Source organism: Gymnoscopelus braueri (genome assembly GCF_963280865.1).
Source record: "Gymnoscopelus braueri genome assembly, chromosome: 17".
In the NCBI taxonomy this organism is placed as follows: domain Eukaryota; kingdom Metazoa; phylum Chordata; class Actinopteri; order Myctophiformes; family Myctophidae; genus Gymnoscopelus; species Gymnoscopelus braueri.
The window spans coordinates 46,256,255-46,273,780 of record NC_137617.1 but is presented as its reverse complement, the minus strand read 5'-3'; the positions used below and the strand labels follow the sequence as shown (position 1 = coordinate 46,273,780).

The 17,526-nt window shown below is 42.3% G+C and overlaps 1 protein-coding gene across 1 annotated transcript in view; it reads left to right on the top strand.

Annotated features, from left to right (window-relative positions):
• LOC308105181 (glutamate receptor ionotropic, NMDA 2C-like) overlaps positions 1 to 17,526 on the top strand; it is a gene marked incomplete at both ends in the record, with an annotated part of 118,547 nt that overhangs the window by 85,298 nt on the left and 15,723 nt on the right. The window contains 3 exons of the mRNA XM_080455817.1: positions 6,652 to 6,812; positions 10,326 to 10,513; positions 14,789 to 15,021. Coding sequence (XP_080311943.1) covers positions 6,652 to 6,812; positions 10,326 to 10,513; positions 14,789 to 15,021 — 582 coding nt within the window. The remainder of the gene's footprint in view (positions 1 to 6,651; positions 6,813 to 10,325; positions 10,514 to 14,788; positions 15,022 to 17,526) is intronic.

Below are 17,526 nucleotides of genomic sequence, written 5' to 3'. Positions count from 1 at the left end.
AACTGACACTGACACTTTGTGTTACATAAAATATATATTTTGGGAGCTGGTGCAACAAATCCCCCCCCCCTTTTTTTAAACTCTATGTCTCACTTCTCCTTTTGCATCCTACACATCTCTCTCTCTCTCTCTCTCTCTCTCTCTCTCTCTCTCTCTCTCTCTCTCTCTCTCTCTCTCTCTCTCTCTCTCTCTCCCTCCCCCCTCTCTCTTCTATCTCTGTCATTTGTCCCGTCTCCCTCCTCTGCCCACCCGTCTGGCAGAGACGAGCAAAACCCCTGTCGGTTGTGCTTAAATAGGAAGGGAAAAAAAGCCCCATTCACAAACCTGATGGAGTCGACTTCAAGTCCTTTCCTGAGAACATCTCTGTCCATCTCTCATAAGTGCAGGGGACAGACATGGCAGGGTGTGGGTGTGGGTGGGGGGGTGTGGATGTGGGTGCAAGCACAGCACAGGGTGCTTGAACGATGAATCAATTACCGCTGTCTGTCAAAGCAGGCAGTGTCTGTGTCTGTGACTTGTTCTGCCATGAGTCCCGCCGACTTGTCCATCAATATACATCCGCCCACAGGGCTGTCACTTCTCATCCCGCCCGTCGTCTCGCTCACTCGGTTAATGCTAGACGGCCGAATGTCAAACGGCATTCGTTGGATTAGAAAATCGGTGGAGTCGCTGTGCCCGAAAACGCCTGTTGCTTTTCTGCTAATACTTCGACACACGCACGTGCACACACACACACACACACACACACACACACACACACACACACGCCTAAAGCCGGAAAACAGCAGATCAACAAGCTGACTTGCGACACGTTGTGAGCTTGTAGATCGGCTATTTTCCGGTTTGTGACATCACCAAACAAACAATTTAAGCATAAAATAGGAACTGTAACGATAACACCTAAACCTGACCTTTAAATGTCTAATTCTAACCTTCCTTTTCACACGCACACGCACACACACACACACACACACACACACACACACACGCACACACACACACACACGCACACACACACACACACACACACACACACACACACACACACACACACACACACACACACACACACAGAGAGAATACAGCCACCAACACAGAGCCTATAAGCTTGCGGAAGCTTTATGCCGGATTTATACAGTATATATATTCACTGGAAATACACTGGAAGTAGCCGATATACAAGCTCTATGCAAGCTTTTGGTGCGACGCTTTGTGAGCTTGTAGATCGTCATTATGTTCGATGCACAATACCAAGCGAGCGTGCATAGCATATGCAATAGGCTTCTTAGAGGGCATATCTTTGCATTCTTCATTGATAGGCGTCTCAGCTCTCCCAGGCAGGGATTAACGCTCACCCACCTTCAGTGATCTATGGAGGAATTAAAGTGACTGTTCTTAAGCACTGTGTACAGGGTTCCTATAGATTAGTAATCTATTACCCTGGAGTCAGGTCTGTAGGGATTAGAGTCTTAGTGCGCCTCAGCTGTGGTATTAAGCAGTGTTGGACAGTAACGGAGTAAATGTACTTGAGTACTGTACTTAGGTACAGATTCTGAGGATCTGTACTTTACTTTTTTTGATACTTTTTACTCTAACTTGAGTACATTTCCAAGTCAAATATTTTACTTTTACTCAAGTACATTTCTAGGAAGGCTGTAAAGTACTGAGTAGTTTTAGTTTGGCTGTTCTTTTTTTTCCTTCCCTAAAATGCAATTGGCCACACTTTTGCTCTCACACTAGCCGTGTTTATGGCTTCCCCCTCCGCTCGCCTCTTTGTTACATCTTGTATGGGTGTATAGGAGTAAAAGTATTTAATTCTGGTTCCTCAGTCATGTCTATGCTGTAGGTGTTTCTGCAGACTTTGTATAACGTAGTGGTTCTACAAGCAAGCACAGCAGTGCATGCAGTGCAGGTGGTTTCAGAGAGTTACTTCTCTGAAACAAGAGTTATACATCCTATAAATCCATTGTGAAAACATTACAGCAATTCATCGATATGATTTTTTTTAAACATACTCCTACTTTTACTTTTACTTGTACTTCAAGTATTTTTCAAAGCATGTACTTTTACTTCTACTTGTACTTTAAGTGTATATATATATATGTATATATGCAAATACTTTTTTTCCCCTTCTTACTTTTACTCAAGTAAAATGTCTAATACAGGACTTGTCTTGCTCCAGCACTGACTGTGTGTGTACAGGGCTCCTACAGATTATACAGCTTATAGAGTCTTAGCTCACCTTACATCCTAGGAGTCCTTATGAGATTATGTGGGATCCATGGGTGACGCCTGGTGCGTCGGATCCTGAATAGATCACTGTACGGTAATCCATCTGATAAACCCACCAATCAAGGGTCTCTAACTCCCTGTTCCATCATAAAGACCTTTAATGCACAGCAGGCCAGAAGGTCAAAGTGTTGAGAAGGAATCTTGTGTACATAATGAGATGTATGATTTTGTTTTATTGAATACTTAATTTTGTCAGAAATGTAAACAGCACGTACAGTCAGACATTAAAGGGATAGTTCACCCCCCAAAAATCTTTTTTTCTATCAATTATTCACCCCACGGACACTTGAATTCATGGATATTTTGTTGTTTTGGTCGCATTCCTAAACCAATAATTTGATGACCAGCGGACCGGTAGGCAGGAGACACAAAGGAGACTCTTTGTGTCTCCTACCGGAACCGCTGCCGGTCATCAAATTATTGGCTTAGAAATGAGACAAAAACTAAAAAATATCCATGTAACAATGTTTATATCATATCAGTCTTGATAATACTGTAAAAAAAATAAGCTGTGTTCCAAGTGGATCCAATGTAGTTATTACTTAGTCAAAGCTCTTGTTAATGTTTTTCATTGGTTAAGTATTTATACACTTTTAGCTACTTTTACATGACACTGTTGTACGACAAAGTAGGGCATTCGTTCCCCAACAGTAATGATATGATGACCTGAGTGGCTGATTATAGCAGCAGAGAGTGAAGGACCTCCAGCCATAGTGATATTATGTGCAGCCGCACAGCGAATCAAACTTTATTGATGTTGTACATTGCAGACATTAAAACTGAATTACCAGTGTGCTTTGCATTTAAATGAAATGACACATGCACGCACGCACACACACATGCAGACACACTCATGCACATAAAGAGAGAGAGAGCACACTCATTTGCATGCACATTGTTGTACACAAGTACATGGGAATACAACATTATGCATGATCGCTTTGAGAGGGAGATTGTTGCATATGGGATATAAATGCACACGTTCGTATTTGCATGCACTTTGTTCATAATCTTAGTGAGATACATACATTCCAAGTACGCGCACACACACACACACACACACACACACACACACACACACACACACACACACACACACACACACACACACACACACACACACACACACACACACACACACACGGTTCATGGTTAAACACACAATGCACTTAGCACCGGGGTGACAGCTCCATTCATTGTGCTCTCAGTTTAAAGGTCAGGGCTGTAAGCAGGATAAATAGATCCATTCTGTCCGCAGCTAATTGAACTCCAACCGTCGACCCCCCCCTTCTCCCCCCAACCCCCCCCCCTCCTCCTCCCTGCAGTTTGACATTAACCTCCCAATGCTACATTTACTGAGCTGGAAACTAACTAAAGTACATTTTGCTTTCTGTCGGGGTAGAAACCTCTGATCTCCATATTTGAACTTTTTTCTAGAACCGGAAATGACGTCATCCACTCCAATGTTATGAGATTTAGAAAAACACATCTTGCTCGGATTTCTTCTCCCAGAATGCGTTTTTTTGCCATTTTTAACTGCCGATAACAACACAACGGGCGATCGCGGTTCAAATGTTCAAAAGAAGAGAGACATTGTTTGTTTACATCCGGGTTGGAAAAAAAGATTGCTGGATCGTCAAAAAGACTCAAAATAATGAATGAATGAATTCATTAATACCTGGCAATGAATGTGTTAATGACATACTTTGATCACACCACAGCGTCACACAAAAGCATCGGCCACAGTGAAAGTACTGACTGAAGTGTGTGTTGAATGGAGCTGTCTGTCTGTCTGTCTGTCTGTCTGTCTGTCTGTCTGTCTGTCTGTACTGGACAGACATGTGTCTGAGCGGAAGAAGAAGAAGAAGCGCTGCGCTCAGATCAAGTCAGGAGACAAAGCTCACATTGGATCTCATTGAAGTGAATAGACTCTCATCCACCCACTTCTGGCTCTTTTTTTTTAATTTTTATTCCGGTTTTTTTAACGATCTCTCTCTCTCTCTCTCTCTCTCTCTCTCTCTCTCTCTCTCTCTCTCTCTCCGTCTCTCTCCGTCTCTCTCTTGGCTGCCGCCGTTCCATTTCCCTCTCATCTGCCTTCATCTCTCTCTTGTCCTGTTTTTAGTGACTGACCTCCTTCTGTCTCCCGCTCAAGCGTTTTCTACGTCTCTATAATCTTGTTTTTCTTTCTTTCCTCTCTCTCTCTCTCTCTCCTTTCGTTTGTCTCTTGCTCCTCCATCCAAAAAGATGAATTGAAGAATCTTTCCTCCTGTTTTGTAGCTCTGTTGCCCCCTCTCTCTCCGTTTTGGTGCTTTGGTTGTTTTCTCTGTGAGCACCAGGGAAAATGGTCTCTCCTCACAAAGTCCAATTGTCAATTTCTATTAGACTTACAGGTGCTAAATGGTGGTACAAGTTTAATAAGACTTGTACCCACTTACACACAGAGCCGTAGCCGCGGGAAGACGTTTTAGGTTCAGGGTGCTGTATGCACGAAAATGTGTTTTTTTCCGGATTTGTTACTTTTCTGGGGGGGTTTGTTACTTAAATTAGGTTCCAGAACACATATTGCACTAAATCCCCCCCAAATAACGACCAACAACAACAGGTACATTATATACTGTATATTATATAAGACCTGGTACTTTACTCATTGAGTGCCATTGACGTGTTTCACGTGTTTCACCGCAAAACAACAACACATGAAACACGTGCCAATGACGTGTTTCATGTGTTGTTGTTTTTTTGTTTGTTTTTTCTATATTCAGAACCCAAGATATCATTATCTGAAGATTTGCTGCTCCATTCAGTCCTTGTTTAACTTATTACTGAAAAAGGCTGTATCTCGGCTCCTTTTTTACTATGAATTTTTGGCCCAGACATGCTGTTTTCAACAACGGACATAATTAATGTCAACAAGGTGACCTCGTTGACATTTGTGAAACCACACAGTGCAACCCTCAGTGATTAGCACCCACCAGGGGATCGATCATACTGGAGATTTGAAAAATCTCTGGCACCGGGACCACATAGACAGAAATAATTCTGGCACTCCATGAGTTAACCCATTAAGACCTGAGGTCTTAAACAGTTTTTGGAAAAGAATCTAAAAAAAATGTTTTCAAGATTTTTCAAAAATAGCAGATCTACAAGCTCATAGCGCGGCACTCGGTGCCGCGCTATGAGCTTGTATATCTGCTATTTTTGAATAGCCAAAGACATCTAAAGTGACACAGATGCGTTCCAGGTATCAATGGGTTAAGACACGCAACATAGGGCCCTCTGTCTCTATGTCTGTCTCTGTGTCTGTCACTGTTTCTCTATTTGTCTGTCTGTCTCTCTGTCTCTCTCTCTCTCTCTCTCTCTCTCCACCACGTTTGTGTCATGTACCAAAGAGATGGGAGACTTGCATTTACCTCCTCTTGTGGTCTCCTGATACATGTTGTTTTTCAAGACATTTTTTTTTTTTGAAAGACACCAGTGTTACACAGCCTTTAATGAATGGTGTCGGGGCTTTACACATTGTGGTGGCAGAGCAGCAGTAAGAGTGAGAATGTTCACATGTTTGTTCTAAATGTGGGTGTTAGGCTACCGGATCATGGTCGCTCCCTCTAGTGTTGTGGCTGTCACTCACTTTACAGAAGTAGCTTGACAGGTATGAGGGTATCGAGGGCACTGTCTCTTCTATCTTAACCCATTCAATCCTGGAACGCATCATTTTAGTTGTCTTTGGCTATTCAAAAATAGCAGATCTACAAGCTCATAGCACGGAACTGAGTGCCGCACTATGAGCTTGTAGATATGCTATTTTTGAAAAATCTTGAAAATGTGTGCAAATCTTTGAATATATACATATTTTTATATATATTATATATATATATATTATATATATATATATATATATATATATATATATATATATATATATATATATATATATATATATATATATATATATATATATTTATTTATTTTAAGCGAACATTTTGTTACTAAAATCTTTGCTTCTGGGGGATCCCTGGAACAAAACATTTTGAGATGGGGGTCCACGGCCAAATACATATCTAAAATTGTTTTCTAAATCCTAACAGTATGTTGCTATATCAGTGGCGCTCCCACTTCTCCATATCAAGGACAACCAAAATGATTATGTATTTGGCCGCGGACCAATTTTCCGCACATTTTCCACGATTTAGAAAAAAAATTGCAGATACACAAGCTCATAGCGCGGCACTCGGTGCCGCGCTATGAGCTTGTATATCTGCTATTTTTGAATAGCCAAATAAATCGTAAAATGACACAGAAGTGTTCCCCGGGTCTTAATAGATTAAACACCAATCCCATCTCTCTCTCTCCTCCCTACAGTTCCAGAAGCCTCAGGAACATTACCCTCCGTTCCGCTTTGGCACGGTGCCCAACGGCAGCACGGAGAGGAACATCCGGAGCAACTACCCGGACATGCACACGCACATGGTCAAGTACAACCAGAAGGGCGTGGAGGAAGCTCTCAACAGCCTTAAGACGGGGTACACATACACACTTCATGCATACATGCACACGCACATCATGGTCAAATATAACCAGAAGGAGCCTCAAGACGGGGTATACACGCTTCATGCATCCATGCACATTATAACTCATTCATAACACGTTCATTTAATAACCACTCGAGCCCCGGCATCCGTATTGTGGGGAAATCTTTTGCAGAACATAGCCGATAGGCTGCCGTATTAACACAATAACTTTGAGAAATTAGCTGTCGCCTGCCAAAGACATTTATAAACGTCAAAAAAATTTTTTTTCGATATTCAAAACGAATAACGAGATAACAATTTCCAAAGATTTGCTGCTCCATTCACTTCAATGTTAAAATTCAAACGGACAAACAATTCACATTGTTCTTTGGTTTAAAACTACTGGTTTTGAGCTATTTTCAAACATCAAACAACACATGTCAACGAGGTCACAATGACCTCGTTGACATTAAGGAAACCACACCTGAATCTCCTCAGTGATTAGCAACCATCAGGGGATCAATCATACTGGAGCAAAAAATGTTGTGGCTACTTGAAAAGGTAACAAAATCGTTCAAAACCCTGGCAGAGGCTACAGACTGCTCTAAAAAAAAACTCTGGCAGTCTAAGAGTTAAAAGGGATAGTTCACCCCCAAATTGACTTTTGTTTCTATTGATTATTCACCCCATGGAGACTTGAATTCATGGATATGTTTTAGCTTTTCTCACATTCTTAAGCCATGATGACCGGGCAGCGGTTGCGGTAGGAGACGCAGAGAGTCTCCTATGTGTCTCCTACCGGAACCGCTGCCTATACCGGTCCACTGGTCATCAAACTATTGGCTTAGGAATGAGACAGAAACAAAGATGGGTGGGTGGGCCGCCAGTGCTTTCAGGATGTTTTCAAGTGGGCCTTGATCCAGAAAAGCTTGGCAACCGCTGGTATGGTGGTTTGTGAAATGAGCCGCAGACAGACAGATGGACGGACAGACAGATGGACGGACAGACAGATGGACGGACAGACAGATGGACGGACAGACAGATGGACGGACAGACAGATGGACGGACAGACAGATGGACGGACAGACAGATGGACGGACAGACAGATGGACGGACAGACAGATGGACAGTCTTCATATGGTCCAGGTTCCTTTAAAGAAAGCAACAAGAACAAACAGAAAAAGAAAAAAGAAAAACTAAACTAAACTAAAAAACCTGATGGTTTGTCACTGCCAGGGTTTGATTGATATCGGTCCTAATCAGATTGTCCTCACAGTTTGTACTCGGACAAGACCTCCACCATCTTCTTGTTTTCCTTGGTAACACATAACACCATGAGGCCATCTGGAGGATCTGATTATGAGAGAAAACATGATACTTCGTTAGAGAAGAGCAATTATCCCACCATGTTCTCAAACACTATCACTTCACCTGGCGAACACACACGCACACGCACACACACACACACACACGCACGCACGCACACACACACACACGCACGCACGCACGCACATTGGCATTTCTTTACTGTAGCCTAGAGCCAAAAAATAGGCGATCTACAAGCTCACAACGCGTTGTGAGCTTGTGGATCGGCTATTTTTCGGTGCATGACTGTGGCACAAAACTAAGTATAAAATCATGATTAACTCTTTCTCTAATGCCTTAATCTAACCTCTAAATGTTTAATCCCAATCCCCTAAACCCAAACTGAATGTTTTCCTAATTGTATTATAACTCTAAAAAAAAAAAAGTTTAACCACAAAACTTTTTTTCTTTTCTTGTGAGGACCAGGAAGACGGTCCTCACAACGTCTATGTCTGATATTCTGCTATACTTATGTGGGAACATTTGGTCCTCACATGTATAGTAACGCACGCACGCACGCCCGCCCGCATGCACGCGCACACACACACACACACACACACACACACACACACACACACACACACACACACACACACACACACCTCATTTGCACCTGCACCCATTCAGAGCATTTCTTGTGAAAATGTCCTTCAAATAAAGTGTTTCCAAATTTGATCCTGATCGTGAATCGCAACGAGATCAGCTTTTTTTTGGCTGATGTTCCCCTCAGAATAGGGATGGATGCTGGGGTTCAAGTGGTTAAAAGTATATTGTTATTTTCATTCTGTCCTATAATGGTAATAGATATTCTCTCGAGTTTTCCTCGTGACATACTGTAGGGGAAAATATTTACATATACTGTAAATATAAGGTGCTGCAAAGTATCCATGTAATTCAGGGGTGCCGTGGATGAAAAAGTTATTTACAGGGAGTGCCCTGAGCCAAAAACAGTTTGAGCACCACTGGATGTCAATATGACAGGATGACATCATAGACAAAAGAGGGTAACTCCCTTTTTAAAAGTTCCAAACTTTATTCCCAACAGCAGCAGACAAGCAAACAACACTTTGACCTTGTTGTCTATTTCAAGTCAAGTTTTCTAACTTGAAAAAGATTTCAAGGATGAAACGTCCTTTGCTTGTCTGCTGCTGTTGGGAATAAAGTTTGGAGCTTTTTTTTTGTTTTTGGTCTGTCTGTCTGTCACTGGTTTCTTTCAAAATTGTCCTGAAAAAGGCGATCAGGAGATCAAAAGGGGAGGTAAATGTAAATTTCCATTGAAAGGAGGTGTCATTCACTGCTGCAGTTTTTCCTTTATCTCCTTCTCCTTCGTAGATATACAGTAGGTGGCCTTAGTGACTTTGACCAGTTCCACTTTCAAAACCTTTGCATCATGCATGTCACGCAAACAGAATGCGATGCGTTTTGTTGATAAAACTAGTTTTTTTTTCATATAGTCCTATCCACAACTCCACCATTTAACCACAATCCACATTATCAAAACCATTGGTGTTGTGTGTGCCGCATTCTGTTTGTGTGACATGCATGATGCAAAGGTTTTGAAGTGAAACTGGTCAAAGTCACTGGCTACCTGTAGTGTTTGTATTTGTCAGTGGTGGAAAAAGTACTCAAATTCTTTACTTAAGTAAAAGTACCAATACTGTAAAATAAAAATACTCTGTTACAAGTAAAAGTCCAGAATTCAAAATGTACTTGAGTAAAAGTACAAAAGTATTGGCATCAAAATGTACTTAAAGTACCAAAAGTAAAAGTACTAAATGTTTGAAAATAGCAGATCTACAAGCTCACAACGCGTCGCTTCGCGACGCGTTGTGAGCTTGTAGATCGGCTATTTTCAAATAGCCTATGTATAAAACAGGGCTAAAGTGGTTAATGTATGTTTCATAATATCATAATTTATATCTGAAAAGTAACTAGTAACTAATGTTCTCAAATAATTGTAGTGGAGTTAAAGTACAATATTTGCCTCTGAGATGTAGTGGAGTAAAAGTAAAAGTATTGGAAATTGGAAATACTCAAGTAAAGTACAAATACCTCAAAATTGTACTTAAGTACAGTACTTGAGTAAATGTACTTGGTTACTTTCCACCACTGGTATTTGTTGATGACATAATACATGTCATCAACATGTTCTGTCCACAGGAAGCTGGATGCGTTCATCTACGACGCGGCGGTGCTCAACTACATGGCGGGGAAGGACGAGGGCTGCAAGCTGGTGACCATCGGCAGCGGCAAGGTGTTCGCCACCACGGGCTACGGCATCGCCCTGCAGAAGGACTCCCGCTGGAAGAGACCCATCGACCTGGCTCTGCTGCAGTTCCTGGGGGACGGTGGGTACAGACGCGACATACTAAAGCCTATACCGCGTGTGCTATAACCACGCCCCCCCCTTCTGTGACCAACGCGGAAGTGCCTTTTGCCTACAACAACTGTGGGTAATCTTTCAGGGCCGATAAAGTATGTTTTTTAACCGCGAACTTGAGCCATGAGGCTCCGCCGAACAAGTTAACCCATTGATACCTGGAACGCATCTGTGTCACTTTAGATGTCTTTGGCTATTCAAAAATAGCAGATATACAAGCTCATAGCGCGGCACCGAGTGCCGCGCTATGAGCTTGTAGATCTGCTATTTTTGAAAAAAATCTTGAAAAAGAAATCTTGAAAGAAAATGTTTTAGATTTTTTTTTTCAAAAAGTTTCAAAATTTCAAAACTTTAAAAAAACCTCAGGTCTTAATGGGTTAAAGCGAGCGAGTCGCCGTGCCGAACGTTGCGAACTTCGCTTGAGCCGACTCAGCGCCGTTCGAGTTATGTACCGATAGGCACGGAACTGCGAATCAGGTTCTGGCGAGAGCGTTTGCCCCAACTGCCACTCAAAGTGGCCACTGGCCAATCACAGCGCGTCCTGGCACACGCGTACTGGCCAATCAAAGCGTGTCCTTACAGAGGTGGACAAAGGTTTTGGGATGACACGGTACAGACAGCGTCGGGCAGTTATTGTCTCTGTGTTGGAAATCTTGTATCTCCGTATTTCAACTGTCGTAAAAAGAGTGTCAGGCAAAAATACCCTGATATTATCGTCTCTGCCGGCTGTAAGCCTGATATGTCCAACACTGTTACTTCTCAGGATTCTAAGCAATCGCAAAACATCAGCAATTGCATTGGTTGCTTGATGTTTGTCAATCAGTCGTTGCCTGTATGCAACAGCTAATGGTGCGTATACATGTGCGTGTGCATGAACGTGCATGAATGGGCGTGCGCGTGCACGACGACTGCGTGCGCATTGACATAAGGGTCCCGGTTTGAGGGGCTGAATATATATATATATATATATATATATATATATATATATATATATGGTCACCCTAATCTACAAGCTCACAACATGAGTAGATTGGCAGTTTTCGCTACTTTAATTTCCTGTAAAGTAACAGTTCTTTACATACAAGGTGGCCTCCCAACAGTGATGATATGATGAAAGCCATATGAGACCCTCCCTATCTCCCACTCACCATCACCCCCCCCCCCCCCTCATAACACACACACACACACACACACACACACACACACACACACACACACACACACACACACACACACACCACACCACACCACACCACACCGCACCACACACGCACACGCAGCATGCGTCCTGAGGAATTGGATACGCTTGCAGCGCTGCACGTGCGCAGCTAGCTAGTGCTGCGGGGGATGGGTACAGCGAAGAGTTAATATCCTCCTGCACCACGGGAGCGCTGGGATGCCTGGGAATACGATTATCTCCATCACACACACGCACACGCGCGCACACACACACACACACACACACACACACACACACACACACACACACACACACACACACACACACACACACACACACACACACACACACACACACAGACTTTTCATTCCATTCCAGACCTTTATTCATGCTGTAGAAGAAGCACTGAGTAGGCCTACTGCACCACATTGAAATGTTTCCCGATATCCCATTATTGATTAACCCTTTAAACCATCAAGACCGGGAACGCATCTGTGTCACTTTAGATTCCTTTGGGCTATTAACTCTTTAACTGCCAGAGTATATACACAATCTACCCCCTTCCCTGCTAGAGAAAATACATTCCAAAAATAGGTAAAATGTGAATTTTGTCTCCGTTTATTTTTTAACATTGAAGTGAATGGAGCAGAAAATCTTCGCATCGCGTTATCTCCTGCTTCCTTTGTGATAAACGAAAAATTAAAAAATCAAAAAAAAAATAATCTCGTTTTTCTCGTCGACGGCTGGCTGAGCCATGCAGAGAAAAACGAGAAATCTCGTCAATGGCAGGAAAAGAGTTTAAAAAAATAGCAGATATACAAGCGCTATGTGCAAATCTTTGAATATATACATGTTTTAAAGCGAATTTGTTTTAACTGAAATATTTTTGCTTTTGGGGATTCTACAAATGCCTGCTATAATATCAGTGGTTCTCAAACTTTTTTCATGTCAAGGACCACCCAAAATGATTTGTGTTTGTCCACGGCTTGGCTTTTGAAATTGAGTCTATATAAGCAGTGACAGTTCATATAAATGGCCTGTAGTTTCGCTGTTATACCCCTGCTGGTGTCAGAAAGAACTTTTCTGATGTGGGTGGGTGGGTTTTTGACGAACTTTAGACTTGATTTTCTTACCTTAATAAACATTGTCATAAATACTATATGCTTCCAAGTCGCTAGTTTAAAGTCTTCTTTCAATCATCATGACATGCGTTTTGGTAAATTATGGTCCTATTTATTTAAGAATTGACGATAAAGTAGGGTATGCTCTAGGAGGGGCGGGATGATTTGATTGACAAGTTACCCAACCAATAGCATTCATTTCCGGTTGCATGCTATGCATAGCTATGACGTGATATAGAAAGATGGTGGATTTGAAATTGCTGACAAATAGGCTTTACGGATAGGATAGGATTTACGGTATGTAGAGTCTGGGGGCGTCGCTTTGTCCATCTCTTTTATACAGTCTATGGGTGGAAACCATGTATGTCAAAAACAGTGACTTTTCAGAGAAATGGAGCCCACAATTTTCTTGCCTTTGTGCGACACTCTAGTGTGACAAAGTAGGGCATCCAAAAAAATCTATATATACTTAAAAAAAAATGATATGTAGATACAAGGTTTTCTGCCTGACTTCAACGATTATGTCTAAATGTGAAAAGTAGGTTAAAAAACAAACGGATGCATGATGGAGTGTGATCATGGGTTTGAACTGTGTTAAAGATAGCATTGAAACTCATGTGTTGAAGGACATTCCTGGAGTCTGGGGCTTTGAAATAAAAATAATATTACTGACAATCTCAGTGTGAACTCAAGGGGTTTTAAAGCACGCGCACGCACGCACGCACGCACGTACGCACACACGCAAGCACACACACACACACACACACAGCTCCTCAGTTAACCACTTAAACCCCAGCACTCTCCATTCTGGGGGGGGGGGGGGGGGGGGACATTAGCCAACAGCCGATCATATGTAGATCAGTTATTTCTACCGAAGAGGTTTAGATGTAGAAAGAAACCATAGCAGATCAAATACACAGAGCCAACCTGAGGTCTGTTTCACTGATAGAATAGAGGGTCGAAGTGGTTAATATTACGGCCTAGCGACAATGCGTGCCCGGGGCCATGGGCTCTCTACCACAGTGCTTTGGGTTGGGGGGAGAGCGGGGGGGGGGGGAGGGGCATGCCACCTGTTCTGTGGTTCCAAAGAGCGCCTTGGTTTTTTTTAATGACAGCCAGCGGCCAAAGTGTCCATGTACAGAATGCTGTCTTTCTGCTGTACTTTCCTCTATCTATTTTGTGCATTTGCTCGTTTGTTTGTTGGTTGTTGTCGTCCGTCTGTCCGTCCGTCCGTCCGTCCGTCCGTCCGTCTATCGGTCGATTGAATACTTAATAAATCATATTTTAACTCATTGACTGCCAGAGTTAAAAACATCGTCTGTAGCTGCCCTTTGCCACCGATTCCGAGCGTTTTCACTTACCTTTGAAAAATCATAGAATATTTTTCTTCACAAGGATCCACTCGCCCATCGCTTTCAAAGACGTGGCCGAGTCTCGTAGAATCAGAGAAAAAAAGATTGTGCCGCCGCGATACTCCATTCCATAGTTGTGGCCAGTTGAATGTGAGTTGTTTTTTGCCAAAAAGCAACAGAAAGCAGAGAAAATTTTACTTTCATTTAATCATCATTTAACATTAGATCGGACGGGGCTGGGTTTGTTGTGATCGCATTATTTCCGGGTCTACTGTTCTCCAGAAGTCATAGGATCACGCGTAGGTTGGCGAACAGCGCCCTCTAGTTTAAACCATTGAAAACACACAACAAAAACAAAAACACACTCGTCAACTAGTCATTGGCATTGTGGACCTCGGGCCAACTGACGAGTGGCAGTCAATGAGTTAAAAGCAGTACGGCTGTAAGAAAAAAAAAAAAAAAAAAAAAAAAAAGCAATGCTAAAAGGATAACACAAAAAGGCTTGTTTCCATCGTGGTCCATCACAATCTATGCATCCACCCATCCATCCCTCTCTCTCTCTCTCTCTCTCTCTCTCTGTGTCCACATAGGCGACACGGCGCGTCTGGAGACGGTGTGGCTGTCGGGCATCTGTCAGAACGAGAAGAACGAGGTGATGTCCAGCAAGCTGGACATCGACAACATGGCGGGCGTGTTCTACATGCTGCTGGTGGCCATGGGCCTCAGCCTGCTGGTGTTCGCCTGGGAACACCTGCTCTACTGGAAGCTACGCCACAGCCTCAACAAGGCCCACAAGCTGGACTGTCTCCTGGGCATCAGCAGGGTGAGCACCATGGAATGGATGTGTTTTTTGATTGATTGATCGGGTGCCAGAATTTTATAATAACAGATTACGTTCGGTGCCAGAAATCTCACCGTCTGCAACGCTGCGCTGTTTAGAGCTGTGGACTCCATGGCGAGCACACGCACGTAAACAATGCATGCGTGCGCAGCAATGGATGGTCCTGGCTAAAGCCTGGAACAACAACATGTCTCATGCGAGTCACCATTGCGGAGCGATCGCGCATCGAGAATGACTCGTTTTGCCCACTGTAAAGAGTTAAGGAGATACAGAGGTTTTTAGCAAGGAGATGGAAGCGGATGGGAGCCAGATCTTTTGGCACGGTGATCCATCTGTCCCTTACTTCTTAGAGTGTTCATGGGTGATTCCAGTGCTGCGCTAGCCCCCCCCCCCCCCCCCCCCCCCCTTGTGGAAAAAAACAAAAAGACTGATAACACGGTTTTAACCGTGTTTGGCACCCGATGTGTTAATATATACATATATATTTTTTAAGCGAACATTTGTAACTAAGATCTTCTCGGGATCTTCTTCTGCTTCTGGGGATTCGACAAATGTCTTCTGAATCCTAACAGTTTGTTTTTTTCTTTTTTTTAACCTATGCCGCTATATCAAACTTTTCCATGTCAAGGACCACCCAAAATGATCTGAGTGAAAAAAAAGTGCTTAAAAAAAGAAATACAGCATTCTGTACATGGACACTTTGGCCGCTGGCTGTCATAAAAAAAAAAACAAGGCGCTCTTTGGAGCCACAGAACAGGTGGCATGCCCCCCGCCCCCCCAACCCAAAGTACTGTGGTTGAGAGCCCATGGCCCCGGGCACGCATTGTCGATAGGCCGTAATATTAACCACTTCGACCTTCGACTCCTCTTTTCCCTGTACAGCTAATATTAAAAAAATAGCTGATTGTGAGCTTGTAGATCGGCTCTATTTGGCAAAGATATTTAGTGTATAGAGTGAAAACATGAGTGTCCCTTAGATAGAGCCCTGGGGCACTCCGGTCCATTAGTGTATAGGGTTTAATTGGTTAAGTGGTTGATTGGTTGACAGATCAATCAATTGGTTGTTGGCTGGTCCATTGAGAAATCGGTTGCTTGCTTGCGTGTTTAACAAAATAATATCCCTTACAATACCTTTTAACAGATTTGCAGTGGTGTAAAGTAACAAGTACATGTACTCAAGTACTGTACTTAAGTACAATTTTGAGGTATTTTTTACTTCACTGTTGTATTTAATTTTCAGTACTTTTACTTCTACTCCATTACATCTCAGAGGAGAATATTGTATTTTTACTCCACTACAATTATTTAGAAATGTACTTAGTTACTTTTGATTATTATTATTATACAGTATATACATTTTGGCTATTTATTTTGGCTTTCACAATATCTGCTATTTTCAAAATAGTTTTACATATCTTATACATTTGAAAACTTGTGAAATGGGACATTATGCAAAATGAGTACTTTTACTTTTGTATACTTTTAGCACATTTTGACTTTTACTTGTAACAGAGTATTTCTATGTTGCAGTATTGATACTTTTACTTAAGTAATACAAAATATGAGTACTTTTTCCAGATTTGTCATGTCAGTGGGGGATTGATTTATTGTTTGGTTTGTATGTCTGTCTGATTGATTGATTGATTGATTGATTGATTGATTGATAGTTTTAACAGAGTTATTGTGAGTGGCTTACAGGTTGATCTGTGTTGTTTTGGGTGTGTTAAGATGCATTAGTGTTTTCCACGATGTGGCCGCAAGCTAATTAGTAAGTAATTGCGGCTAATGAATATGTATTAACGTAATAGCCTAGCATCAGAGAATGCAAATGAACTTAATGGTGTTTATTAGGTTGGCAGTGCTTAGAGGAGTGAACAGACAGGAACGCTATGTTGTTGTTTGGATTCTATTCTATGATTGAGACAATATTTGAGGGTAAAACTCCAGGCCAAATCATTGGGTTCCCAAAGTTTTCTGGATCAAGGGCCCACTTGAAAGCTTCTTGAAAGTGTTCACTTTTCGGTTGGTATAGCGAATGATTGGTAACCAATTTGATCCAATCAGGACAAAGAGAACTTATACCGGATACAAGGATAAACAAGTGAAATTGAAAGTGATGACAAAGAAATGAGCAGACAAATTGGAACTGGAACAGTATAACATTGAAGCTGATAAACGGGTACTCTCTCCTGAAATTGGCAACCCACCTGAAAGTGTATTTTCTGTTGTTGTTGTTTTTTAACCCATTCAATCCGGGAATACATACTGTGTCATTTTAGATTTTTAGCTATTACCTTTATTGCCGGACCCAGGGGGTCTGGCTTACATGAGGCTTTGTACCTGTTTCGTCCATACATGGGCATGGTCACTTTGTCCTTAGGCTCCAGCCATAAAAGTCTGTCCCCCTTTCGTCCATACATGGGCATGTTTTGTACCTGTTTTCTCCATACATGGGCAAAAAAACAGGTTTTGGTCACTTTGTCCTTA